Source organism: Nanorana parkeri, unplaced genomic scaffold (genome assembly GCF_000935625.1).
Source record: "Nanorana parkeri isolate BGI_ZX_2015 unplaced genomic scaffold, ASM93562v1 scaffold430, whole genome shotgun sequence".
Lineage (NCBI taxonomy): Eukaryota > Metazoa > Chordata > Amphibia > Anura > Dicroglossidae > Nanorana > Nanorana parkeri.
Window position 1 is genome coordinate 724729 of NW_017306698.1, and position 27640 is coordinate 752368.

The 27640-nt window shown below is 43.0% G+C and overlaps 1 protein-coding gene across 1 annotated transcript in view; it reads right to left on the bottom strand.

Moving 5' to 3' along the window:
- TYRO3 (TYRO3 protein tyrosine kinase) overlaps window positions 1–27385 on the bottom strand; it is a 157215-nt gene extending 129830 nt beyond the window's left edge. The window contains exon 1 of the mRNA XM_018560067.1: window positions 27268–27385. Within this exon, the coding sequence (XP_018415569.1) occupies window positions 27268–27337 (70 nt within the window). The 5' untranslated portion in view covers window positions 27338–27385. The remainder of the gene's footprint in view (window positions 1–27267) is intronic.
- Between the last annotated feature and the right edge of the window lie 255 nt (window positions 27386–27640).

Here is a 27640-nt window from a genome sequence, read left to right on the forward strand (position 1 = left end):
CCCCCCCTTTTTGGTGAGCACCGTAACATTGAACTTTGTTTTTTCACCTTTTCACAGTCACTCTAATAGATCTCAAATTACAGACATATAGGCATTACGTTTTGATTGACCCTCGTACATATTTATTTGTAGTTTTGACCATAGATTCCCTTTACGGACAAGAGCGTTGTTTTCCTGTGTGCCCTACCAAGTAATCTGACAAAGGTGCTAAGGCAACAACCCACTTTTAACCCTTTTCACAAGTTTTATTTTTTTTTAATAAACTAGTCGCTATGAGTAGCTTGTCTAGATTATTATTAGCAGCAATCTACATTAGATCCTCTGAAGTGAAAAGTTGTATAGAACAGCCAAACGCTGTAAAGAACGCTCTTGGTCAGTGACATTTTTCATCAGTTGCACATTAAACAGTTTTTCCTGAACAATGCTAGTGTATGTGGGAGCACAAAGTAGAACATCGTGCCAAGTGTTTCAGTTTCAGCTTTCATTTGGGCCCCTGCCATCGTTTCAAGCCGCAAAGTAACTAATTAGGATATTACAGAAACAGGGGGCCAAGATCCCAGCCACCTCTATTTAAATGAGCGGGAAGCTCATGCATTTGTACTGTGGGTGGACTGAAAGAATGAGAGCAGCTACCTACAGTTTGCAGCTGTGTACAAGCATCACTTAGCTGCTTGCCATGCAGGGAAAAGAGCTGGTAATGACTGATCCTTAAAGAAGAACTCCAGGTAAGATATTCACTGCCAGTAAACACACATTATAAGTTACTATTGATGGTTTTCTCTTTTGCTGTGGGGGGTGGGTGGTTTCTACAGAACTGCCTGTTACAAGGTTAAAATTAGCTCCCATCACATAGCTAAGAATAAGCAATCAAAGCCGATGCAGACTGTGGTGTATCCACTAGCCAGTCAGTTACAGTTTGCAATGCTAAAGACAATGTTGTTGTTTGGCTACTGTGCCTTCTATTTTGTTATTTAAAGTGTTTCTAAACCCAAACAATTTGAAATATTGCAGATTACCAGACCTAAACATGGTGCATTAGTTTTTATTTTTCAGGCCAAAACATTTTCAGCGAGTACAGAAAATACCTGGAGGATCTTGCCACAAATGCCGTGCCCTTGTCACTTCCTGGGAGCTGAAAAGAAAGCACAAACTTCCTTATCTTGATAGTGAAAACTACTAGTCTCATAAATCCTCCATGTAATAGAGATGAACAAAGACTGACATTTAAAGTCCAGCCTAAATGGCAACTGTGATATATTGGAGGAAAAAAAAAGTGTAGACACCAAGGGGCAGAAAGTGTGTGATTAATAGGATTGCCATATGTAAATAACGAGAAAAAGTTAGAAAAAACGAAAGCTAAAGCTGGCCATACACTGTGAATCTTGTATGGTTCTTGAGGAACCTGCCAAAATTGGCACGGTAGGCGCTGCTGTCAGCACCCTTTCGGTCAGCATCCCTTGATCAGTTGATCGAAGGAGCCGGTCAGAAAATCTTCAAACAAACGGAGTGGGCAGCCAATGATCTGCCAGCTCTGTACAGGTATTCTGACAGCGGTTGCTGCTGATACATGGCACCACAGTGTGCTTGGGCTCTAATTTTCAAAGCCCACAATGTCAGCCCTGCCCACTTCATTTCTCAAGGAAATACCACAGACCTTTCCACAGAAACTGCCAACATCAAATAGTTAATGACCCAACTACAGATAAGTACTTTCTGGAAAAATCCAAGAAATACGAGTTGCTGTTGGATATGTTTTACATATTTCTAGGTAGAATCCTTCTAATATCAAAATGTACCTAAAGCCATTTAAAAAAACGTTTTGGATAGTGTAGTAGAGCGTCCCAGAGGGAGTCTGGGAAAGTCATGTTCGGAGTTTATAGGTCTCCCAAATTCCTCTCCTATACATTAACCCTTTCGCTGCCAAGGACGTATGGCATACGGAGCTACAAAAGTGCTTCTGGCTGGCCAGCTCAGCATGCCGTACGAACCTGGCATTTACAGTTCTACTATAAGCTCATGGTCGCTTTAGTAACCATGAGCTTATAGTATAATTCTACAGCAGACTGTCCGCTTCAAAATAATAGCTGTCATCAGCGGCTCACAAGCCGCTGATGACTGCTGTAATCAAAAATATCGGGCGCCTCCCCCCCCCCCCCCCCCCCCCGGCACCGCTGCTGCCGGCATCTGGAGTCTCTCATCCCTCCCTGGAGCCACCCCAGGGAGGGATGAAAGACTCCATGGATATCCATCCGTAATAAAATCACCGATATCATTGATATTTAACGATCCCTCTGTTTACAGCAAACACCGGAGTGATCGTCTGATCACTCCGGTGTTTGTAAATAACTGGGGACACATAGTCCATAGTATGTGTCCCCAGTTATGAATGAACAGGCTGTTCATTCAAGAATTTATGAATGGGGACTAGCACTCACTACAGAGGCTCCTCCCCATTCATAAACTAATGATAGTAAGATATTTTTACTATCATTAGTTTGTGAATGAATGAGAAGCTCTGTATTGAGTGCTTCCCATTCATTGAGTGCTGGGGCTGCAGAAAAAGAAATTGAGGACTTATGTCCTCAATTTCTTTTTCTATTTCAAAAGGGAAATGTCAGGGGTCTATTTATAAAAAATTGCAAAAAATGCAAAAATGGCTTGGCCAGCTTATTTGAGAAATGTTCCGGAGGGCTTGGCAGCAAAAGGGTTAAGGGATTGCTGATCCGGGCTCCAGTGCAGGGTTTACTCCTCTATCCACTGGCAATTTAATCTCACCTGGAACCTGTAGTCAGAGCTCTCTGCCTGGGGATCAGACAAGTCCTGTCTGAAAGAGCTGCAAGGTTGGTGAAAACTAGCAAAGGGTGTATGTGGAGGCTGACAAGCAGTAGGCCTGCTCAGCCTGCTGGTTAGACCTATATTTTTTGTGTATGAAGTTAGTGCCGGGGTACGGCTAGGTTTTTTTTGTTAGTTTCTTGTGAACCACTGTACAGCAACTGTGAATACTCTTGTAAATATCACCAATAAACACTGCACGGGTTGCCACTACTCCCTTGGATTTGGTATCTGTGCCCAAGAGACTGCTTATTCCAAGGGGGCTTATGTACCGGCTATCAATCGCCAGCTCACAATAGATAATCCACTGGCCAAAAAAAAAGGCACACGCTAACATTTTATTGGCCCACCTTTATCTTTGATTACAGCACACATTCGCCGTGGCATCATTTCAATAAGCTTGTGCAATGTCAGAACATTTATTTCCGTACAGAGTTGCACTAATTTTTCACCAAGATCTTGTAGTGATGATGGGAGAGTATAATCCCTGCATAAAGTCTTCTCCAGCACATCTCAAAGATTCTCAATGGGGTCTCAAAAAGTTCTGGTTTGGAGGCCAATCCATGTGTGAAAATGATGTCTCATGATCCCTGAACCACTCTTTTACAATTTGAGTACAATGAATCCTTCTTGGAATATGCCCGTGCCATAAGGGTCATTCAGTGTATTCAGGTAGGTAGCTGGCCTCATTGGGGGGACATAACTTTGCGGAACCTAGGCTTGACCAACTGAAGCAACCCCAGATCATAACACTTATCCAGTGGAAGGCTTTTATTAGGGCTGCAACAACTAATCGACATAATCGATTATAATCGATTATTGAAAAAGTTGTCAACTTTTTCAATCATCGATTAATCGGCGCCACACCTCACGCTCGCCACTGCCAGACCCGCCCAGCTGCATCCACACGCCGCACCTCCTCCCCGCCTCACGCTCACCGCCTGCCCACATCCACGATCGGCACAGGGACGCGTGGAGAAGAAGTAAGGAGAAGAAGGTGTGGGCGGATGACAGCCACCGATAGACAGGCCTGATCTCAGAAACAAGTTGCTGGAAGACTGCTCAGGTAAGCCTGCACTTTCCCACACATGGTGCTCTATAATGTATTGCTGGGATAGTGGGATTTGTAGTCCTCTATGGCAGATGCCATTCTGCATCATTGCTGTATAATTTTACACTTTTCATTTCACTATATTGCACACCACACTTTTTTTTTATTTTTTACTTCCACCGCTCCAAGCTTGCTCCTGTGATGGACTACAACCTCAATATAAAACTAGTAGTCCATCACTGGAGCCATCTTTTAAAATTGATTTTATTTTATATCCGATTAACCGATTAATCGAACTTAATAATCGGTTAACTAATCGATTTTGAAAATAATCGTTAGCTGCAGCTCTACAAGCAACATATTAAAATACAAAATCGTGATATTGCCCAAGTGAGATATTCCCAAAGCCTGGTCTATGCAAAATGCTACCCGATGGCCCACCCAATAACAGCTAAATAATTTAAATAGTAAAATAGCTAAATAATAATAGTCGTGGCCCTTTCTGCAGCACCCCGTTCAGCAAACGTCAATTACAAGAATTAAGGAACCAGGTGGAAAGTTGTCCCAATTTTCAGCCGGGAATGGCCTGGCTGCCAGAGTATTTTTTCAGTCATCATGGTTACTGGAAATTTTCCAGCCCCTGGGAAGTTCAATAAATCCAATCTCAGCTCACTGTGGCAACATTATTTACATTAAACTGTATTGTGTGAAAATGGAGTAGGTAATAAATAAAACCTCAGCCTTTAAGCCTTCTTTTTTGTCTGTGTCCCATTGGGGAGATTTTCCTTCACTTTTTGTCAGAGCGAGAAGAAATCTTTTTAAAAAAATAAGGAAATCCCCTTTTTAAGAAATTCTTATCCAAGCAGGTTTCCCCCTTGTAATATTCTCTTCACCTCCTGTTCCAACAACAACAACAACCTTAAAGTGTATTTCCACGTTTGCAGCAAAACTGGGATAACACCTATTTTATATTTGTTACATGTTCACATCTCATGTGAACATTTGCTGTCTGGAGCATTTTCTTACTATTTGCACACACATGATAAAATATACATTTTTGGCTAGAAAACAAGCTTCAAACCCCCAAACAATGATATATGTTCTGAAAGCAGGGGCCCTGTAGAATATGTTGCACGGTTTTTGCGCAAATGTTTATCAAACCAGTACTTTTAGGAAAAAATTAACTAAATTAAAATTTAGTGCACAGAAACATAATATAATACCCCATTTTTGGTAAAATATAAAACATGGGGTCACGTCGGGTAAATAGATAACAAACATATCAAGCCTTAAAATTGCGTTTGCCCGGGAAGCCGTAAAAAAGTCAATACCCAAAATTTCCAATTTCCCATAGGGAACACTTTAAACGCTTTTACCGCTCATCAGTTTAGTGTTAACAGTGATTGACAGTGCTAGAATTATTGCTCTCACTCCGAGGTTCACGGCGATATATAACACGTGTAGTGCAATTGTTGTTTTAGCACGTAGGCGCACCGACGCGTGTTTATGTGCGTGCACGTGGGTGGCAGGGGGACTTTCATTTTTTTATTTTTCTTATATGTTACTTTTATTTTTTTTAATTTTTTTACACTTTTTTTTTTTTTACACTAACCCTATTGCTAACCCTATTGCTATCACATGCTATCATATGTGATAGCAGATAGGGTGCGACAGGTCCTCTTTATGGAGACATCAGGGGTCTTTCAGACCCTAAAGAAGCTGAGGAAGCAGAGATCTGCTTCCCCAGCTTCTTCTCCTGGCTCTAAGCTAAGAGCCGGAGACTGTAACTAGGGACACCGGAAGTGATATAATACACATCACTTCCGGGTCCAGTAATCGGAGGAGAGATCAGCGGCTGAAAGGGGGTTGAGGGGAGTTTTGTGTCAAATAATTAAATAATTAATTAAAATGTCATAATTAAACCCGTCTGTACTGTGCTGGCAGATTTCATTATCACTTGTAAACTAGATGAGCAGGACTAGGACTGTCTCACCTAACAAAGAGTTAAAGCCCTGATGACATTGTATGTTATTGTAAGGAAGCTCAGTCTGTCCCTCATCTTAATATGGGGACAGTCAGAGTTTCCTCTTTCTGAAATTGAGAAGAGAAGTTTGCAAAGGCCTGTTACATAAAACACATCTAAAATGGTAAGACATATTTTTTAAGAAATTATTTATTAGATATGCTTTGTGAATAGGGACACAAATGCATAGTGCGAGATTTCTCAATTTTGGCTGCAAAAGTGGAAATGCACTTTAAAATGTTAGATTTCCCAACACTTGCTGTCCTGGGTCAACTGTCACAAGAGAGGATGAATCTCCCTAAAGATGACACAAATTGCAAAACACACATGAAAGATTTTGAACCTTTCCCTACATTAAAAAATAAAGTTTTGGCTATACCAATGTTTAAAGTACAGATTTTGCACTGAAAACGCTGATCTATATCTTGCCTTAATGAGTTCTAGTAAGAGTAAAATACGCAGTCTGACTAATGCGTATATGGCAGCCCATAGTAACACACCAATGACCTTTTTTATTTCCTTGTGTGATACAATGACATCATTACCGCTTGTCGCTGAACAAGATGAAGCACAATGTAGCAAATGCCCTGAATAATAATGTGATTTTGCAGTTTTAATTTATGCTTCATCTATCTGGGTGTGCAAATAGGATTAAAAATGTACTTTATGTAGGAGAGGCTGTAATTATTTACTGGTTAAAGGTGCACAGCTATTTCTTGATGTTGCATTGCAATCATTTCTCAATATTTCGTCATATTTCTATTGGGTGGCAATGATCCAATTACGTCTGTGCATGATAAATCAGGTCTCTACCCAGCAAACAACCCAAAATCACAACTCATTGTAATAAATGCACAGGCAATGAAAAATATGACTCAACCTGCAGAATAACTCAAATCTGTGTGTTGCAATGAATGTTATTAAGAAACTAAGCTATAAAAACTGCTTAGAAATAAGGTCATATACATTCGGGATTACTCTGTGTCAAGTTTGAGTACCAGAGAAATTTATAGTTATTACATGTTTTATATACAGACTGAGGGCTTTATTCATCAATAAAGTATATAGAGTCAAGGTTTCCAACTGCAAATACAGTAAACTCCCAGTTATCCGGTATCCATGGGGATTGGAACATGTCGGATAATGGGGAGTTTACAGTAGTAAGAACCTGGGTTTCACCAATCTGGCTGCATGCTTATCTGTGACTGGTTGCTATTAACATACTGCTGCAATGTGCTAGTAAAGAAACTCTGTAATACTAACAAACCAGCAGTTAGGTGAAGATGTACCTTTATGTGCCTTCACTGCGAAAGCATCGCGGAGATGTGACGCTAACTTAAAAGGAGAACTATGAGGTGAGTGCTTTTCACTCACCTCATAGTTCTAGCCGACCTGTGACAATGAGACTGTCACAGGTCGGCTCAGTAGATCGGGAAGGGAGCGAACACATACCGGCGTTCGCTCACCTCTGGATCCTGTCACGGCAGAGAGCCATGACAGGGGAGGGACTGGATTCCCCCTCCCTGCTCCGATCCTCCAGCGCTGACTGGCGGAACGGACGGGGGAGGAGGCGGGCACAGCTGGCTCTGCCTCTAGATAGGCAGAGCCAGCTGTCAGTCACTCACGCAGCTAGTTTGTGTCCTCCCGTTACCCTTTGGAGAACTATGGGGAAAAGCCCTAAATCCATAGTTCTCCTTTAAGCTTGTCCTATTTGAATTGGGAATCATGCTGCTTTAACACAGTGGTGGTCAAGGGGGCCAAAAGTGTGGCTCCTGACATCTACAATATATGAGGGAGTGAATTTATTGCTACAAAAAGCTGTCAAAGACTGGGACATACAACAGGAGATGGTCAAGGACTATATGCATGCAATAGAACAGCCTTTCTCAACCAGGGTGCCTTCTGGCTTTCTCAGGGGTGCCTCACTGCCATACCTTTCCATGGTGCAGGCAGGCTCCTGATGCGAAGGGGAAATCCTGATGTGGGAGAGGGCTTCTGATGTAAAGGGGAACCCTATTTTTTTATTGTGTTTTTGCATGGGGTTCCACATTAAATTTCATATTTCATACCAGATGTCTATCTTGGATAAGGATCTGGTATGGATTTTGAAAAGGGCCACATGTTTACTACATTTTAGACTGGGTGCCTCAAGATTTGGCATACTTTAAAAAGGAAGCTGTGGTAAAGAAGATGGTCAAAGACTGAAAACATGCTATAGGAGTTGTTGGAAACTGGGTACACTCCGTTTAACAGTCATAGAAAGGAGACACATTACATAATCACTGCTTCACAAATCATTGCGTCCACATTTGTGCTCACTACAGCCCGCCTTAAAGGCTAATTCCACCTTTTAGACTTTGTTCTATAACACACTCATATTTAAGCTGTAAAAAACAAAAAAAAGCAATCACAAACCGCATTCCCCCACCCCCAAACCGCCCCCTCCCTTCTAACTGTATTGCAGGGTTCTTTTTTCCGCCTCATATTGCTTATATTTGTATGTGACGTGGCAGTCTGTGGCTCCGCTCACACAGCCACATTATTTATTCACAGATCCATTCACAGGGTCTGTGACTGAAAATACCATTGCGGCAGAGGGACTCATAGATCTCAAATGGACTACAAGTGTGGGGAAGTCATGGCACTTGTAGTCTATCAATAACTTCCTCCAGGCCGTAACGGGAAGTCCATAGTTCAGTACAGGCCTGGGGTTGGAGGAACAGTCTGCAGAAACCTGGGCATTGCACCTGTAATGCATTGATCAAGGTTGCAATGCTTTATAGACTCAAATGCAAAAAATTAATAAATTATTATTTTTATTTTTTTTAATCAACGAGGGTGCTTTTATTATTTTTCATGAAAATGTGGAATTAGCCCTGAATAAATGTTTTTTCTTTTTGCTTCTGCTTTGCTCACTATGGAAAGAGCTTATATTCAGTTAGCCTGACTCATGGGATTATATAAAAAAAAAATTGTGATGACACAGCCCAAAGCTGTTTTGTAACACAAGAAGCTACAATGTCTCCCAAGGGATGTTCTGAGAAAAAGACCTTTTACATTACACACAACAAAGAGAAAGCTCCCACACACAAAACCTGAAAGGAAAAAAATAATCGTGAAAGTGAACCTGATCCGACTGAAATGGATTCTAAACAAATTAATATTGTTTAATTTGCAGGCACAAGTATCATATCATTTTCCGCATTAGATGATGAAGTACAAAAACAAATAGGGACACACAGATCTGGAGGAAGACCCAACAATGTTTACCTTCGGTGGTTGCCCATAAGGCCTCACATTCACACAGCTAAGAGTCAGCCCGTACAGATTTGTGTATGCAGCAGCCTATTCTTCCCTATGGGAGGACGCAGCCGTACGCTTCAACCTGTCTGCGTACGAGTACGGACACCAGCTTGGGTGAGCGTACGCAGCGCACGGCCGCGTCCTCCCATAGGGAAGAACAGGCTGCTGTGTACAATCACACACAGCACCTGTCCTTCCCGGGAACAGCCCGATATGGCCGTGCACGCCGCACAGATCTGTACGGGCCGACTCTTAGCTGTGTGAATGAGGCCTAAATAAAAACACAGCCAAACTCTTACTTAAAATTTTTTTTAACAGATGGTGGTTAGCTCTTCTGCCTTGCAGCACTGGGGGTCCCCAGTTCAAATCCTGGTGAGGTCACTATCTGCAAGGAGTTGGCATGTTCTCCCTGTGCTTGCGTGGGTTTCCTTCCGGGTACTCCGGTTTCCTGCCACACTCCAAAGACATGCTGGTAGGTTAATTGGCTTCTGTTTAAATTAGCCCTGTAGGTATCCATGTGAGATAGGGACTTTATATTATAAGCTCCTTGAGGACAGGCACTGATGTGAATGTGCACTGCATAATGTAAAGCGCTGCATAAATTGTCGGCACTATATAAATGCCTACAACAAATAAGTAGACCTTGGATGCTGGCTGCAATTCTGCACAAACGTCAGCAGAATTCTAACTGCTAAATATTCATAAGATTGCAAAATAGCATCATTGCAAATAGCATCTCCAAAATCAATCAGGGCCAGCGTCAATAGGCTTTTGTATGCATCAGGACTGCTTCTCGACCCATACGAGCTTGATTCGGACCAAATACAGATCAAAAGGAGGTCAACTGCACTAACAAGTTTTCAATAACATTAGAAGTGTCTCAAACAGATGGCAAAATCATGTTGCATTAGACTATCTTTGCCACTCCATCAGTCACAGACACTCTGACATCACATACAATGCAGGACCAGTAGTCCTGCATTGTTAGGACATAGAGGGCGTATCCACAACCCAGAGCCTTGGAGAAAAAAAAGGAGAATTTCCCCCCTCTCCACCTAGCCAATCATATAATAGAGCCTGGAGTTATTTGCTTTTTAATTGGCCAGGAGAGGGGGTGGAGATGTGACCACTGTGCTGAAGCCCATGAGACCTGCAGCGCTACAGCTGGAGTGGGCATAGAGATTCATCAGGAACTGGACTTCCATCTGAATGCAAACTGGTGATTTACGGAGAGAAGGAGGCAGTCTAATTATGGCAGGGAGCTTTACAGCAAAGTCACTCTGAAACTTACTGGCTAGTGGTAAGATTATTGTACCTGCAGTTAAGCTTTAGGTAGGGATGCACCGATACCATCGGTGCCGATAACGAGTATTTGGTTGGAGGATCGGCACGGATCGGTATCGGTGAGTATCGGCACCGATTGGTATATATTTGGGTGAGTACTCTTACTCGCCCAAATGCTTTGATACCTTTCCTGATACTGGAACTTCTGGTCAGAGGGAGATTTTCTCTGACCGGCAGTGCTGCGAGGGAACATGGAGCCGGGAAGCTGGCTCCATGCTGTCTAGCTGGCTTGATGCCGATTGGCTGGGAAGCCTGCTTCCCAGCCAGTGTCGAGCCAGGCAAACAAATCTGATAATATGGCAATACGACCCCTACCCTGCAGACAAATCATTCACCTCACATAGATCCTTAGCAGCCGTCATTACCGTACCAGTCCCTCGGCCAGCTGGGCAGACACTGTTCTCCCAGATCTCCTGTGTGTACGGCGCCCACGTGATCGGCCATCAGCCTGCTACTGCACAGCATTTCTGAATGAGAACGATGGGCAGTCTGCGCATGCACAGTGGCAGGCTGAGGGACAATCACGTGGGCGCTGTACACACAGGAGGCATGGGCAGATTCGGGAGAGCTTGGAGAGCGGTGTCTGCTCAGCTGGCCGAAGGACTGGTACAGTAATGACTGCTGCTAAGGATCTATGCGAGGGGAATGAGGTGTCTGCAGGGTTAGGGGTCGTGTCACCATATTGTCAGATCAGTTTGGCCGGCCTCAATGCCGATAGGCTGGGAAGCCAACTTCCCGGCCAATCAACATCGAGCCGGTCAAACAGAATGGAGTCGGCTTCCCGGGCAATCAAGAAGGATGTGCCATACAAACACGGATTCACCCTCTACTGCAAATGCTATACCAGCACGGATTCTTTTTTCATCCTTCTATATAAAGTTTCTCCGGACCGTGAGTGATACACATATTTTATACATTCAGCTTATCCGTTTTGCTTTTTCATCAATCCTCTTGGCTCTTGATCCGATCATACTTTTTTCTTATCACCTTCCTGTTGTCCAGTGCCTTTCATCAATGACATTTCTGTCTATATCTGGATACCTCCACATATCAGTTGAACGTATTTTTCCATATTTACTGCTGACTTTCGTATATACCATCTTATCTTTCATGGCATGCCTCTGTCTTTATGGACATCACCTATAAACCCACTTTTTGCATTATAAGCGGGATGCAGCCATTTATATGTTAAACATGTTTTGTCTTCGTTTTTGTTATATGTCAGTGCCCTATATATTGAGCTTTTTTAGCCTTTTCTATATGAATTAAATATGTATTGCATCGTACTATAGTTGTTATTTACACTTATTGAAAGAATGGTGGGATCCCCTATAAGGGGAATCATTTTTTTTTTGTATACCAATTTACAATTAGGGGACCCGCACTTCCAAATAATTACCTTGAATATTTTGAGTTGATTTTTTTGAACCTTCCCCTCATTTCCCCTGTTTGCTTTTCTAACATTTAAACGTTGTTGGGGGGACCCCTGACCGGGTACCTCTCCGTACTTTAGGGGAAGGTTCTTTACTTTTATTGGTTGACCATTGATTTGTGAGGTTGCGGCCTCAATATGCTGGAGTGGGATTCCATTATGAGCAGGGTGAGGAGAGAGGTGGGGGATGATAAGGATAAAAAACAAAAGGAGCGTAACTTTAGAGATATTTTCTTTAGATTGAGAAAGACCTACGAAAATAAATCACGTCTGTTCTGGAATAAAATGTACTTGGATAAGTACATGGAACATGACATATGCCCACAGGGCTTAAGATTACAGGTTTTTCCTAATATAAAAGGACATTTCAACTGAATTTAAGATGAAATGGGAGCAAAACTTTAACATATGCAGCAGAAATATGCTGACAATGTTGGCAGATTATTATGAAGAGGACTTAAAACGAGTCAATATACAAATTCAAGATCTAGTGTCGGAATTGGAAAGCTTTAAACAGTCAGCTGAATTCGAGGAGTCTATGAAAACTCTTGAACAACAAATATAGAACTATAATAGGGATCTAGTAGAAAGGAAGGAACATAAATTTGAAAGGGATAAATATACTTACCTTAAAAAACGAGCATACAAATGGGACTATCCAAATAAATACAACAAATGGGAAAAGTCCAAACCACAAACTTTTAAATATAAGGCTACAGAAAGAGATGGCGCTGGGTCACAATCCGAGGGGAGGGAATCTTGTCCGTCCTCGGCGGAGGACTCCAGCTCTATCTCTTTAAAGGGTTATAACACTCGTTCCCAAAAACAAAGATACAAAAATAAGAATCCGAAAAACACTACTTCCAATCCAAGATATGTAGACACTCAAACTGACCCTAGACGTAGAGACCACTTACAAATCGGACATGATTACTGAAAAAGGAGCGACAGGGCTTGACAAAGATTTTTTAGACAGAATAGGGCCCTCCAACAGGGTGGATCCAAGTATGGATCCAAACTGGAAAGAGGGACTCCCATTAATGGACAACACTCTAAATCCACCCCTCAGGAAAACTATGTGGGACCAATATATGACCAAACGTCATCCCTAGAGAATTTACAAATTATAAATCTGACTCCCTGGGTTTTCTCTAAAGATCAACTTAATCTAATATCTAAAGGCCTAACCTTTTGCCCTGAAACCCCCCCTGATAAATTCGATATTATCAAAGATATCAATCTATTTGCTAGAAAATTATTGTTGAAACAGATTCATGATAAAAGTAATAAACCCTTGGGAGGAATCATAAAAGACTGGAAGGATTTCTCACGGAAAGATTATGGGGCCTTAAGAGACCTGGAGGACCTCTGGGTAGAAGGCCACATTTCAGATGACGAAGAGGATTTGGGAGCCTCTATATCCCCAAAATTTCCACGGTTCAAACCCAAGTCAACCACATTTCCACCCTTGTCACAAAATTTGAATATTTGGAACTTTGTAAATAGAGTAACCGAAGATATCTCTAAAAATGTACCATACAAAATCATTAGAGACAATTTAACTGCTGAACAAAGAAATGCTCTAAAAACTTTACAACAAAATAACAACATTATAGTTAAACCTGCAGACAAGGGTGGAAATGTGGTGATTATGACGAGTGAGAACTATGTCAGAATGGTGATGAGGATTTTGAATAATCGCCAATGGTACCAACTCGTTAAAGGGGATACTTTAAAAACTCACCAGCAATATCTGTTTAACCTGATAGATGAGGCAGTAAACAATAATATTATAGATAAAAGTACAAGTGGTTTTTTGAAAATATTACACCCGAGAACTCCAGTAATATATGCTCTTCCAAAGGTTCATAAAGATACTATCGACCCACCAGGTCGCCCCATAATCTCTAGCTGTGGAGCCCTGACCGAGAACGCCAGTATCTATGTGGATAATGTTTTACGCCCACACGTAGAGTCACTTACATCGTATGTAAGAGATACTCCTCACCTTATATCTCAAATCAAAGATCTGGAGATTCCAGCTGAAACTCTATTGGTGGGCCTAGATGTTGAAGCTTTATACTCCTCCATACCTCATGCAAAGGGGATTCAAGTTATAAAAAAAGTTTTGGCCTCACTGGGTACATTTGAATTTGATCACAATGCCTTTATAGTCCAACTATTACAATTTATCCTGACTCACAATACGTTTTCCTTTAATCACAACCTTTACCTCCAGGTGCAGGGAACGGCGATGGGAACACGATGTGCTCCCTCATATGCCAACCTGTACCTGGGGGCATGGGAAGAATATATCTGGTCCAGAGACGACCTGTCTATGTACCTGTGCCACATTTTAACATGGCACAGGTACATAGACGACATTTTGATTCTTTGGACTGGAGGTAAAACACTTCTGGAAGATTTCGTGGATATACTTAATTTCAACGATTTCAACCTCAAATTTACCATGAGTATGGATATGTCGGAATTACCGTTTCTAGATATATCAATCTGCAAAAGTACAACTAACAAACTCTATACCAAACTATACAGAAAAAAGACCGCTGTAAACTCCATTTTGGAGGCTAGCAGTGCACATCCCCAAAGTCTTATAAATAGTATTCCCTACGGACAATATTTAAGAATAAGACGAAATTGCAGTGTAGATAAAGACTTTGAACTAGAGGCAAAAAATTTGAGATATAGGTTACAACAGAGGGGTTACTCGGATAAAATCCTACAGAGAGCATATAACAAAACTAAGGTGAATTATAGATCAATGTGGGTTCACAAAAACAAAAGACAAAACATCTCCAAACACAATGATCCATTGAGATTAATACTCACATATAATAATCAACACGAAAAAATTAGAGAGATACTGATGAAGCACTGGCACTGTCTCACTAAAGACTCAAGGCTTTCTAAGTTTATCCAGATGAAACCTACGATAACTTATAAAAAATGTTCTTCTTTAAAGGACAAATTGGTTTCTAGTGAGTTCGTGACAAATAAAAAACAATTTTGTTGCAAATACACTGGCACTTATCAATGTCAAAAATGCAAATTCTGTGCATTTATCCAAATAGGATCCGAAGTCATTACACCTAATGGACAGAAAATAAAATGCAAGCATTTTGCAAATTGTGAAACGAGGGGAGTCATATATCTCCTGAGATGTACTTGTGATATGTTCTACATTGGCAAAACTAAGAGGATGTTGAAGAATAGAATCTCGCACCACATCTCGGACATTGGGGCACACGACTTGAGATCCCCCATTGCCAGACATGTGGTCCAGATTCATGGAGGTAAAACCCAGGGACTGAGTTTCTCCGTTATTGATAGGGTGCACATTCCTAGCAGAGGTGGAGATTGGGATACACTCCTACTCCAAAAGGAATGCAAATGGATTCACCTCACTAAATCCCATGAAAAACCAGGAATAAATGACTCAATCAATTTCAGTTGCTTCCTTTAGTTGGAGTCTACCCGCTCTCTCCTCTCTCTGCCCTGGGATCCCACTCCAGCATTGAGGTTGGCTCTCTTTTTACTTTTTTTCGAATTTTTTCTAACTTTTTCTAATTTCTTTTTCAGTGTATTGGACATTACTTTTTGATGTATCACATTAGACAAAACATTCATTTGTTTGTCTTGTTCTTCCCCCACTGTGAGGCAGACGCCGGGAAAATTTGACAACAAGAAGCCGGGCGGTGGGTAATATTACGCCGCCTGGCTCCCGGATTGCCCAGGAAGCTGGCTCTATGCTACCGGAAGTACCAGTATTGGTACTCGGTTTCAGCGAGTACCGAAATATAAATATCGGTACTCGTACTCGATACCGAAAAACCTTAGCTTTAAGCGTAGAATAATGCAAACAAGAAAGGATTCATTCTGATTGGCTGTTACAAGATCATGCACTTTACACAGTACTCTTCACCATATTAAATTAAGTGATAATTTTACTAAACAAATAAAATAAAAACACACATGGATAACATTGACAGATCTGTATTCCTGTCAAGGTAACGATCCATTAAATTCCTTTCCTCGGTCTATGCCCTCAGGCCTTCACACTGCCAGGATGCCATCAGAAGCCATGGAACTAAATCACTTTCTTGTTATATCGAAGGACAACCTGGTGCAGCCTCTATGACTCCGAGCATGATTTATCGGACACAATTCAGAAAAGAACAGCAGACAGCTCTTCTCAGCACAGCTCCCCAAATCACTCACCTACGAAAGCAAGCTCTTTTATATACAGTATTGACAACAGAGGCACAGCGTGAGCATGACTCATACTATTAACCATGGAGAGAGGTATTTAATATTTTATCAGTTTGCCATCATTAGAAAGCAACAACGTAACCAGCAGCTATCACTAAGGGATTGGAAGACCTTGCTTGCCAAAAGGCCCTTTTCTGCCAAGTGTGATAAGGGCAAAGCGTGAAGCTAGCCGCAAACATACGTTAAGGGCCAATAGTGAAGGTGCACTGCAGTCCCCCCAGCATTCCTTTTTCATGACATAAATACACACACATACACGTGAATCACCTGAGAATGCTAGCTCAAGCAGTGGATGAAGGAGCGCAGGAAAACCCACTGGTAACCTATCTGTAATAATAGTCAATCCAAAAAAATTCAGCAAGTCCACTTGGCTTTTTACAAGGGAATGATTAGAAAGGGGTGTCCCAAGGTACCCACAGGCACAATGACTGTCCCCCAACCGTGATAATGATCATCTTGTATATATTGCCATGCAAGCTCCAGATATTTGAAAGCAACGCAACCAATCTGAGGATCATTAGAGATAAAGGAGTTGGTCTACTAAAGGCAAATAGGCTGTTCACTGTGCAAGGGAATTTGCACGTTGCAAGGGAATTTTCCCTTAGGTTAGTAAATGAGGTGAAGCTCTGCTGACTTACATCATCCAATTATGTGTGAGCAAAAATACAGTTATCCTCTAAGTATCCCTATTAACTACTTTTATTCTAAGCAACTTATAGCTACCTGGGAGTGCTAGAACTTGTAGTTACACAGCAGGCTGTGAATGCTTGTCACATTGCTTTAAACAATTCTCTGTAATAAAAACCAGACTGAATGAACCCAAGGCAATCACAGGGTAATACAAAAAGTCTTGCTTTCTGATGCCGAAATATGACTCAATCCTCAGGAAACAATCTGTTGTTTCTTATCATGCATAAACTGTATTTCGCCACAGGTACTGCTACCCCTTTTCTGGAAAAATTCAGCTTCTGGAAGTGATACATCCTCTAACTTTTTGGCAGCACCTTCTTCCAAGTTTACTCATATTATTGTCATCCTAACCTATAGGATGAATCATACCAACATACATACCAAACTATTCAAAATATGGAATGTCCCCAAAATTATAGAAATCCCTTATTCGGAGCTGGTTCAGTAAACAGGTAGAAAGATATGTAATTTATCAAATTGAATATTTAATCGTAGAAAAACTTGAACAATACATCCACAACAAAACATTTAAAAACAATTAAAAAACTTCCCTTGGGTAAACAGTGGTTAAAGAATCATGGATGATCTGCAGGCCAACTGATATGGCATAAAAGGTTAGAGCAGACACCTACTATGTAATTCATGTACGGATACAATGTATCCCAAGTTACTCACAGCTCAGGTAGCTCAGGGAGCTCGGGGAGAGACAGTCCTGCTCGAGTCCCACAATGCTGAATGATGTGTTTGCTTCAATAAGCGTATCCAGTAGTAGTAGTTGGGATCCAGAGATAGGGATATGTTAATAGGGCTAAAAAATTAAAGCACCCTTCCCTTTTCCCCCTGCTTGGGACTCTCACTAGCCCTCGGGCTTGAATTTCAAATTTGAGAGCTATCCCAAAAGCACTTCCAAATATATGTGTGCGGCCGCACAGTGAACAAAGCGGAAAGGTAGATGCAGGAGTCTCGACGGTAGGAGGTTCCAAGTGCAATATTGGATCCTCAGACTGTGCAAATAACGCAAACTGTCGTCCGGTCGTTTTTCTCAAACTCTGCTGGATTGGTATGGATTCCGATGCAGGCTAGACTCAGACCAAATCCGGGCCGGCTGAGCTCCGTCTCCGCACCTCGAAGCCCAGCTGAACAGTGCTTCTGCCGCGACTGATGTGCGGGATGAGCTTTAGTGAGTGTCCAGGGAAGTTGTTAGCACACGTTACCCTGACGCGTTTCCTCCCCACTCAGGGGCTTCCTCAGAGGGGCGTGTGCTTTGAGCCTTGCATGGATGCATTAACCACTTCAAGACCAGGTGTTTAGACCCCCTTCCTGGCCAGGCCATTTTTCAGTATTCAGCGCTGCGGTACTTTGACTGACGTTTAAAAATAGCCGATTAATGAGGCTAATGGATTGCCAGAAATCACACAATCAGCCGGCCATGTCGTTTTTCAAGAGGTGTACTTTGAGTATTGCATATACTTTAATATAACGTAATGGCACCTATGGAGCCTTAAATGACATTCCTGAGTCCCTTTACCCGTATATAATCACAAGTGTACATATATTTTGACTAATGTATAATGATAAAGAAATAAACTTATAACAGTCATATGTGTCCATACGGACTGAAAGGAGAATCCTGTTGTTTAAAAAGGATGAAGTTTAAACGGGCCACTCATGAGATCACATAGGGGGTTGTGGATAATTTCTATTGTTATAGCTTAAATCAACACAATAGTTTCAGAGTCACATAAGGATATATAAATACGAAACCAGAGTCACATTAGGATATATAGGTACGAGACAGAAAAGTTATAATACACAACCCACCTGGGGGTACATCCCCTAGTGGAAACTCATAATATTATACAGCCAGTTCTAGAGCTGCAGCTAACGATTATTTTCCAAATCGATTAGTTGGACGATTATTAAGTTCGATTAATCGGTTAATCGGATAAAAAAATTAAATACATTTAAAAAAATGGCTCCAGAAGATAGCAACTGAAGTTGATCATATCGTTAAGACCTGGCGCCTCATGAGCCTCCGTTTGATGGATCCACCTGCACTCTCTCTGCAATAGGGATTTATCCCAGTCCCCCCCACGTCTGGGCTGATGGACCCTATCCAAGGCAAAAAAGCGAAGTCTGTCGATACGTCCATTATGGGTATTTACAAAGTGTCTAACTATGGGGGACCTAAGGTCCCTTGCTGCTATGTCGGACAAATGGTCCGATATTCTGTTCTTAAACATGCGTTTGGTTTTTCCCACATAGAACATGTCGCAGTTGCAAAGCATCAGGTAGATCACACCCCTTGTCTCACAGTTGACAAAATGGTGGGCCTTGAAGTTCTTACCCCCAGGGGTGGATATCTCCGTACCAGTCTGGACGTATCGACAGAATTTGCACCTCTGGCACTGGAAAGTACCCTTGTATTTACAACAGGTGAAGGGCTTGCTCACAAAATCACTATTGGTCAATTTATCCTTCAGGGAGGGGCATCTTCGGTAAGTAATGGTGGGTTTGATACCCACAAACCTCGAGATTCTCGAATCTCTGGTCAAACAATGCCAATGTTTTTGAAGGATCTTTAATATTTGTGCATGTTGGTTATTATATGTTAGAATTAATCTTACAAGAGAGTCCTCTCTACCGCTTTTATTTAATATAGATGTACTTATATTGGTGTTGTTAAATTTCCTACGTTTGTAAGATTTTTTCAATATTTTGTTTGAGTAGCCCCGAGCCCGTAGCCTGAGTCTTAATTTATGTGCCTCTCTTTAGTACAATTTCGTCTGACTCTCAGGTATTGACCAAAGGGGATACTGTCTTTTAAGCAAGCTGGGTGGGCACTGTTGGCTTCTAAGATGGCATTACCAGCTGTGGCTTTTCTATATAGACTGGTGTAAAGGGTCCCTTCGGCATCTTTGCACACTAAAACATCCAAAAAGGGTAACCTATTACAGTCATGGGTAAAAGGTGAACTTTAGATTAAGGTCGTTGAAATGTAATATATCAAAGTCTCCCAAGAGTTCCACACCCCCTGTCCACAGCAAGAGGATGTCATCTATGTACCTGTGCCATGACAACACATGGCACAGGTACATAGACAAGTCCTCTCTGGCCCACAGGTCCTGCTCCCAACCCCCCAGGTAAAGATTAGCGTAGGACGGTGCACACTTCGTCCCCATGGCTGTTCCCTGTAGTTGTCAATAATATTGATGGTTAAAGAGGGTAAGGACGAATTCCAGGAGTCGCACTAGAAAAGCATTGTGCATACTTTCTGTAGTCCTCAGGGTGGCTAAGAATCTTTCAGTCATTTTAAGCCCCCTGGAGTGTGGGATAGAGGAATAAAGAGCTTCTACATCTAGGCCTACCAGTAGGGTGCCCGGGGGTACAACCAAGCCCTGTATCTGAGTGATCAAGTGCGGGGTGTCTCTGACAAACGAAGCCAGTGATTCCACATGAGGTTTCAAGAAATGATCTACGTATGAACTGATATTCTCCGTCAGTGACCCACACCCGGAGACTATAGGCCTCCCTGGGGGTTTTTCCAACGATTTGTGAATCTTGGGGAGGGCATAGAGAACCTGCGTTCGCGGAGAGGGCACCCTCAAAAAATCCAGTGTGCCCTTATCTATGAGGCAAGATCCAAAGCCTCCTCCAATATTATCTCGAGATTCACTTGGAAAGATCTTACTACAGTAACTTCTATAGGATGATACCAGGTGGTGTTTTCCAGAATCCTCAGGACCATCTCTGTGTATTGTTCACTGGCCATAATGACCACGTTGCCACCCTTTAAAGTGCTGTTTGGTGGGAGGGGCCTCAGATTCATCTTCCTCCTCATCAGAGATGTGCCCCTCTTCCCAAAGTTCATGCAAATCTCTGAGTGCCCTGTAGTCCTTCCTGGAAAAATCTTTCCAATCATCAAGGATGCCACCCAAGGGTAATCCCTCCTTGTCATGCACCTGCTTAAGTAAAAGCCTGCGTGCAAAGAGGTTGACATCCTTGATTTCGAACCTGTCTGGTGGTGCTTCCGGGCAAAAGGTTAGACCCCTTGAGACCAATTTCAACTGCATTTCTGTAAATACATACGGACTCAAATTGATGACCTATAAATCGTTATTTATTATTGGGGTCGTTTGAGGAGATATTGATCCAGAATAGTTTTTTTCATATTGGTCGTATTCAGGGGGAGTCCCTGTGTTTTCTCCCTTCTTTCTGTCGGAGGATGCGGGGCCCCCTCCCCTGAAGTGGGTGGGGGCCCCACCTCTCCCAAAAAAGAAGAAGCGGGAAAATCTTGTCTAGCTCTCTGTGGTTGGGCTCCTCTCATTCTAGTCTCCATTCCTGAATTATCTGGGGTGTGTGAGGATTTACCATAACGTCTCTTGGAGTCCCTCCATGAGGTCCCATTTCTCTGTTTTTGGGAACGTGTATTGTATTTCCATTGACGAGGGGCCAAGGTTTCCTCTGAAGAAGAAGGGCAGGATTCGGTTCCCTCTGATTGGGTATCCCCCTCCCTACCCCTCCTTCTATACACATGATTGTCCTTTGTGCCCGGGGTTTGATTCTTGCTCCAGTTCCTGTACTGTCCCCATCTATAAGCTGTGCCCTCAACAAATACCCTCCTATCTCTCTCAAATTTAGAGTCCTTAACATCCAACAGATCCCTGTTGAAAGACTCAACCTGTGAATTTCGGTCAGTGACCACTTTTTCAAAATCTGTATTATGCCGGAAAGCTTCAAATTCAACACCTAGGGTTCTCAAGAGCTCATCCGCCTCCTTGAGTTCACCTGTGTAGTGTTCGATAAGCATGGTGAGCATATTGCGACTGCAGATATTAAAATTGTACTCCCATTGCTTTTTGAAATCCTCCGACACATTTTTGATGTTGGGAAAAATCTGTGGTCGTAGCCCCTGGGGACAAATCTCTGTCTACTAAAAGACATAATATTGCCTAACCCCTAATTAGTTCCCTATAATTAAAGTTGTGTTCATAAGTTTACATTGCCCTTGCAGATTTTGTAGGATGTAGATCATTTTGTTAAGAAAACATATGTGATCTCTGAATATCAAACAGGTTCTGTCTAACTGAAAGTAATAGGACCTGCAGTATTTAATGACATGACACACAAAATGCTCCTGTTAGCCAGAGACCATGTGGTTTTCTGCCTAGGCTTTAGGTACAATGCTCAGAACAGGTACTATTCGCAGTAAAAATAAAAACCTGGTTGGTAATGCTGACATGCACCGCGTTGCGCAATGTCTGAAGTTAAATAACAGTAACATAGTAGGCAAGGTTGAATAAAGACACAGGTCCATCGAGTTCAAACTATGTGTGTGTCTGGATATTTTTGGCTCTTAGTTCCCATATCCTTGTATATGTAGTGAACTAAGAAACTCACCTAAAAGCTTCTTGAATTCATCAATGCCATCAGCGGATACTACTGACTGTGGAAGGGAATACCACATTTTTACTACTCGCACAGTAAAGGACCCCTTGCGAAGTCTAAGATTAAACCACCTCTCTTCTAACCTCTTGTTGTGTCCTTGTCCCTGTGTCATCAATACAGTTCTTGGTGTAAACATTTTATTCCGAATATTGTGGTCCCCATTAATGACTTTGAAAATTGCAAATAAGTCTCCTCTTAAACGCCTCTCTCCTAAGGAGAACAAGTTTAATCTTTGGAGTAGGAAATCACTGATCTTCATAGCTCAAGCCTTCCATCCCCCGTATTAAATTTTGTAGCTCTGAACTTGCTGAAGTTCCAGGACATATTTCCTGACGGTTGGTGACCAAAACTGAACCACATACTCAAGGTGAGGCTAAACCAGTTTTTTTTTTTTTTAATCCCGTGGACGTGCATCAAAACAAACTTCCCTCTGTGAACAAAAAAAGTGAACCGTGAAATCACAGCACACAAAAACGTGCACAAGGTCCTTCCAAAGAAGGGACCTACTTTCCGGACCCCCGGGGCGCAAGGCTCCTGGCAGGGGTTGAGACTGTTGGTCCACCAACCCGAAGGCCGGTGGACCCATTACCTTCGGGGACCTCCCGCAGCAGGTCCCTCACAGTACTAGGCAGGGGGGATCTCCCAAAGAGAAACCCCCCCTCTTGGATGGGAGAAGACAGAGAACCCCGTAGGAGGCACAGAATCTCCTCCCAACATCAGGAATAGGCCCCGAAGAAACCTGCACCTTCAGCATCTGTTGGTCAATGCTTTTAAAAAAAGCCAATCGTGCATAGAGTGCATAAATAATAAAGTGCCAGTGCACCACGCTGACAGGCCTTAGGGGCCGAGTGCAAAAAAATTGCCCCGGACTAGCCATAAGGCCTGTCCAAGAGGCGATGTGCAGAAAATGCAAGGTGGTGTGTGACCAAGTGATCAGTGAGTCAATGTGGGGTCCCACACCCAAGTGACTTCCTGAGCACCTCTGGGACGTGGCGTCCCAGGGGTGCTCAGGAAGTCACTTGGGTGCCCAGGGGGCACAATACCACGAGCTTCTGCCGCCCCCAACCCTCTAGTCTCGACCAAGCTTCGTATCCATTCCCATCAGGAGATAGTTCACCTTCAGAGATCCCTCCACCGGAGCCCACCCATTACCTAGGGTCGAAAGCTCAGAGGGCTTGGAACCTCATCCGGCTCCCTACCAATTACGCCAGGAATCTACTGGTCCGTCCATCCACCCCGCTCAAAGTGGCAGCAGACTTTTCAATTCCTGACAACTGATAAGAACAGATACTACACTTGATCTTAGCCAAAAGGGAACCAGTGATTTATATACAAGACACCTCTGGCCAACTGGGTGAAAGACCTATCAGACATACCTGTAAATCCTTCTTCCCAGGTCCACTACATTAAACATTGGAGATATTTTCCCTCACTTGCTGTCCTAGTGACACTTTGTGTCATAACCTGACACACAGGATGTCACCAGGAGAAGATGTTGGGGGAAGATCTCCCCAAGATGGACCCAGACAGAAATATAAACCTGACAGAGACTCTCACACGCCCAAACCCTATCGAAAAAAGAAAGAGTATTGATTGTAGTTGGGCTTTAGGTCTAATTTATACTTGCGTTTGTGGCAGTCTCACGCCCATATCCATCCCCATGCAATCGGACATAAAGCGATTGATTACCTGCAGACAGTCGCCCCCGGATGCAAACAGTTTGTGTCCACTTAACATTTTATCAACTTTTAAACTGCAAATTTGCATATAGCTCACAGCAAGCAAATAACCGCTCCCAATCTCCTACTAACTCCCCCCACCTCAAGAGCGTCCCTGGCGCATGTACTGATCATGTCTACGCTCCAAGTTCTCGATGGGTCTTCACCAAATCTAAAATCTTTATTCGAAAGATGATAGCTACTGCCAATCCTCCACTGTGAACCACCTGTGCTAACGTGTTTCAGCCATTGGGCTTAGTCCTAGAGATTAAGCCCAATGGGTGAAATGCAATGATGTTCATCCATTGAGTGAACCACCTGTCTCTAACATGATTTATCGTTTGGACTTAATCTTTACATCTAAGCTAATTGGGTGAAACACAATAAAGACAGGTAGCCCACACTGGATGATTGATTTCAAATAAAGATTTTACATTTGGATCAGAGCCGTGGAGTGAAGCCATTGTGTGGGACTTGCAGATTTGTGTATGTTTGCAACAGTTTTTGATTTTACGTATTGCATGAGCACCACTTAATTTTTATTTTAATAGTAAATTAAATATAATTTACTATTAAAGAATCAAAATGTTGTCTAAACCTCATTTGTGGGCTTGTCTAATTTTCACACAGGGCCGAGGCGCTTTGGCTAACCATTAGGTAAGCATATCCTGGTATGTGCCCAGCTCTGCTGTAAAGGAGGAACAACTGGGAAATAAACATTTTTGGCCCAAAACAGGTAAATATGGGATGAAATGCAAATGTCAAAATAGATGTTCAGCTCCTTTTATGCCAACATACTAAAGAAGCCACTTCTCCCACCTATAATCTAACACCTCTCCCACCTACAATCCATTCATCCATACATCTCCATTCATTAACAAGGACTCGTCCACCCGACAGCACTAAAAAGTCCTTGTTAAAACTCCCACATGACTCCCACAGGAGCTGGCCTTGCAACACAACTGCAACAAACACACTGCCATGTGCTTTGTGGCCTCTCAAATAGATGCGTTATTTCATTCAACTACAAAGCAGGCTGAAGTTGCTTTATTTCAAATAAAAGCCGTCGGTGCAAGATACAGGTATGACGTACAAAGATCACATCTATACACGGACAAAATCATCTGCCGGGTCAGGAAAGCTTCTCTGATGAACTATTCATCCTGGAAAATCAGTGCACTACAAGGCTCAGCACACCCTTCAGTCTTTATGAGCAAGGCACGTTGGGACTTGCAGTTCCATAACTGCTCGAATGTCACCAGTGCCTATTTCAGATAAGCTTATAATTGAGGTTGGTGGGGCAGCAGAAGCCTTGACCATAACGTGTTAGCATGCTCAGCATTCTTGCACATTATGGCAGACTTACTTCTTCATTTGGTCTCCTTTATGAGGGCGTGCATGCCTGCGTTTCCCGCTGCCGACATCTTTTGCGGCACATGATCCGCATCCAACGTCTTTGCTCTTCTGCCATTGGACATCTAGTGATGATGTAACTCCTGTGCAGGGACACAGGAGTTACATTATCCTGGCACCCGGCTCCATTCTCGGCATCTCACAGATGTCAATAGCGAACAGATTGTGTACACTGCACTGTGAACGTGCCGCAGGCTAGAAGAGAGGGAGAAGAGATTTTCTTTTTTGGCAGAAAGTCTTTTACTAAAACCTCTACCCCATGGCAATTCATTTTGTTAGACTTTCATTTTACCTTAAGGCCCTTTTTACAGTATTACTTGCATTGGTGCACTGTGGTGCCTCCCAACGCACCTCCTCAGCACAAAGTATATTGCTGTGCACTGTGGCAAATGCTGCATGCAGCTTTTTCGGTGCGTTAGGTATCACGATGAAGTGAATGGGCTACCCTAACGCAAAGCAACAAAGCACATGCAACATGGGGCATGTTATCGTTGTGCAACAAGGTGAACCTGGCTTTGAAGCCTATTTCCAAGAAAAAAAATACTCCCCTTGTAGTGGTGCTACCACCAAACTGCAAGGGTCAACTGCTCATTTTTGTGTAGGGGACCTGTGTGAAGGACTTTTACTTACCTGATCCCCACTCCTGCTGGCTCCAAGACTGGTGCCTACAGCTTCTTCCCCTCCAGCGGCTGGAGGGCCACTGATGTCATCACATCTGATGCATGGCCCCGCCATTATATGTGAGGATACCAAGAGACAGTCCATAAGCTGGAGCGTATGGGGAGAGTTTGGACTACCAGGGGAGCGGGAATCAGGTAATCATCAGTTACCAAGTTTTCTTATTACCCCGGAGATGGCCTGAAGGGCCAGTTCACACCATCGGTGCAAACGTTTTTACCGGAACATTCTGCCTTGTCATGAATGGGCTCGATTCAGAAAAAAACTGAGCTTAAAAAAGTACGGCATGTAATATTCATTTTATTAAGTGCACCAGTGAGACGCACCTATTATATTTTAATAAAGTTCTCCCAAATGAAAATGAAAAAAGGAAACAGTGCGATGTGGCTCGATCAAGCACACTGGCACTGTTCCGGGAACACGCACACCACCAGCCGATCGGTTGAGAGTGGTAGCGGGTGTGAATGTATAGAGACAAGATGTCACCAGCACACCGAGGAAGTATCACAAAAACCGTCTTTTATTGACGCATATTGTCACAGGGTTGGCAACGTTTCAGGGGCCACATGGGTCCCTTCATCGGGCTCAGTGTGGTGCTGGTGTGAATGTATCCGTAAAGGAAACCTATATCATCTAAGCTGCCACTGCTGACCTCTCCCTCAAAAAATGCCAGTTACCGGATTGTCATGCTGATCCCAAGGTTTCAATACTGACCCAGGCCGGTTCTGATTTCACTTGCTGCATGCTTGTTCCAGGTCAGCAAGTCCTGGAAGTATTACAAGTGCAAACAGCCAAGCAATGAGCATTTTCAGAAGACATGCATCGGACAGCCTCTTTATTGTTCTCATTCCTTTGTAGTCTTTCATGGTTCTTTAGCTGCCAGGGAACTAGCAGTGCCAGCATGCCCAGTGAGCAGCTTGCAGTGACATATCTGGGTCATGCCATTCCATATGTAGACAATCCCTTGCAGTAAATGAAATCGGGTGCTATGAAATGTCATTTGTCCTCCACCCTGAAACTGACCCATTCCGTGTCCTCATCTTACCTGCCAGGATCACATCCACAGTGCTTAGAATGAGCCCCGTGATGAGGCTCGCCAGCCCCGGGTTCACCATGCTTCCTCAGCGCCTTTCCATCCCCCTTGGCAGCTTCATAGCAGCGGATCCGAGCCGATCCCACCGGGGCAGTGCGGTACAGATCACCTCCCGACCCGTCAGTGCAATGATCAGTGAGTGACAGCTCCGCTCCGTCCAACTATGCGGACAGGTACCATGCTCTGCTCCCGGCCACACACACCATCAACAGATGAGTCCGAGCGATCAGTGTATGGGAGGCAGCCAAGCAGGCATTGCACGATTCATGCAGGGGATGCACATCAGCCCCCTCACTTTGCCAGCTCCCCCCCAGCCCCCAGATCC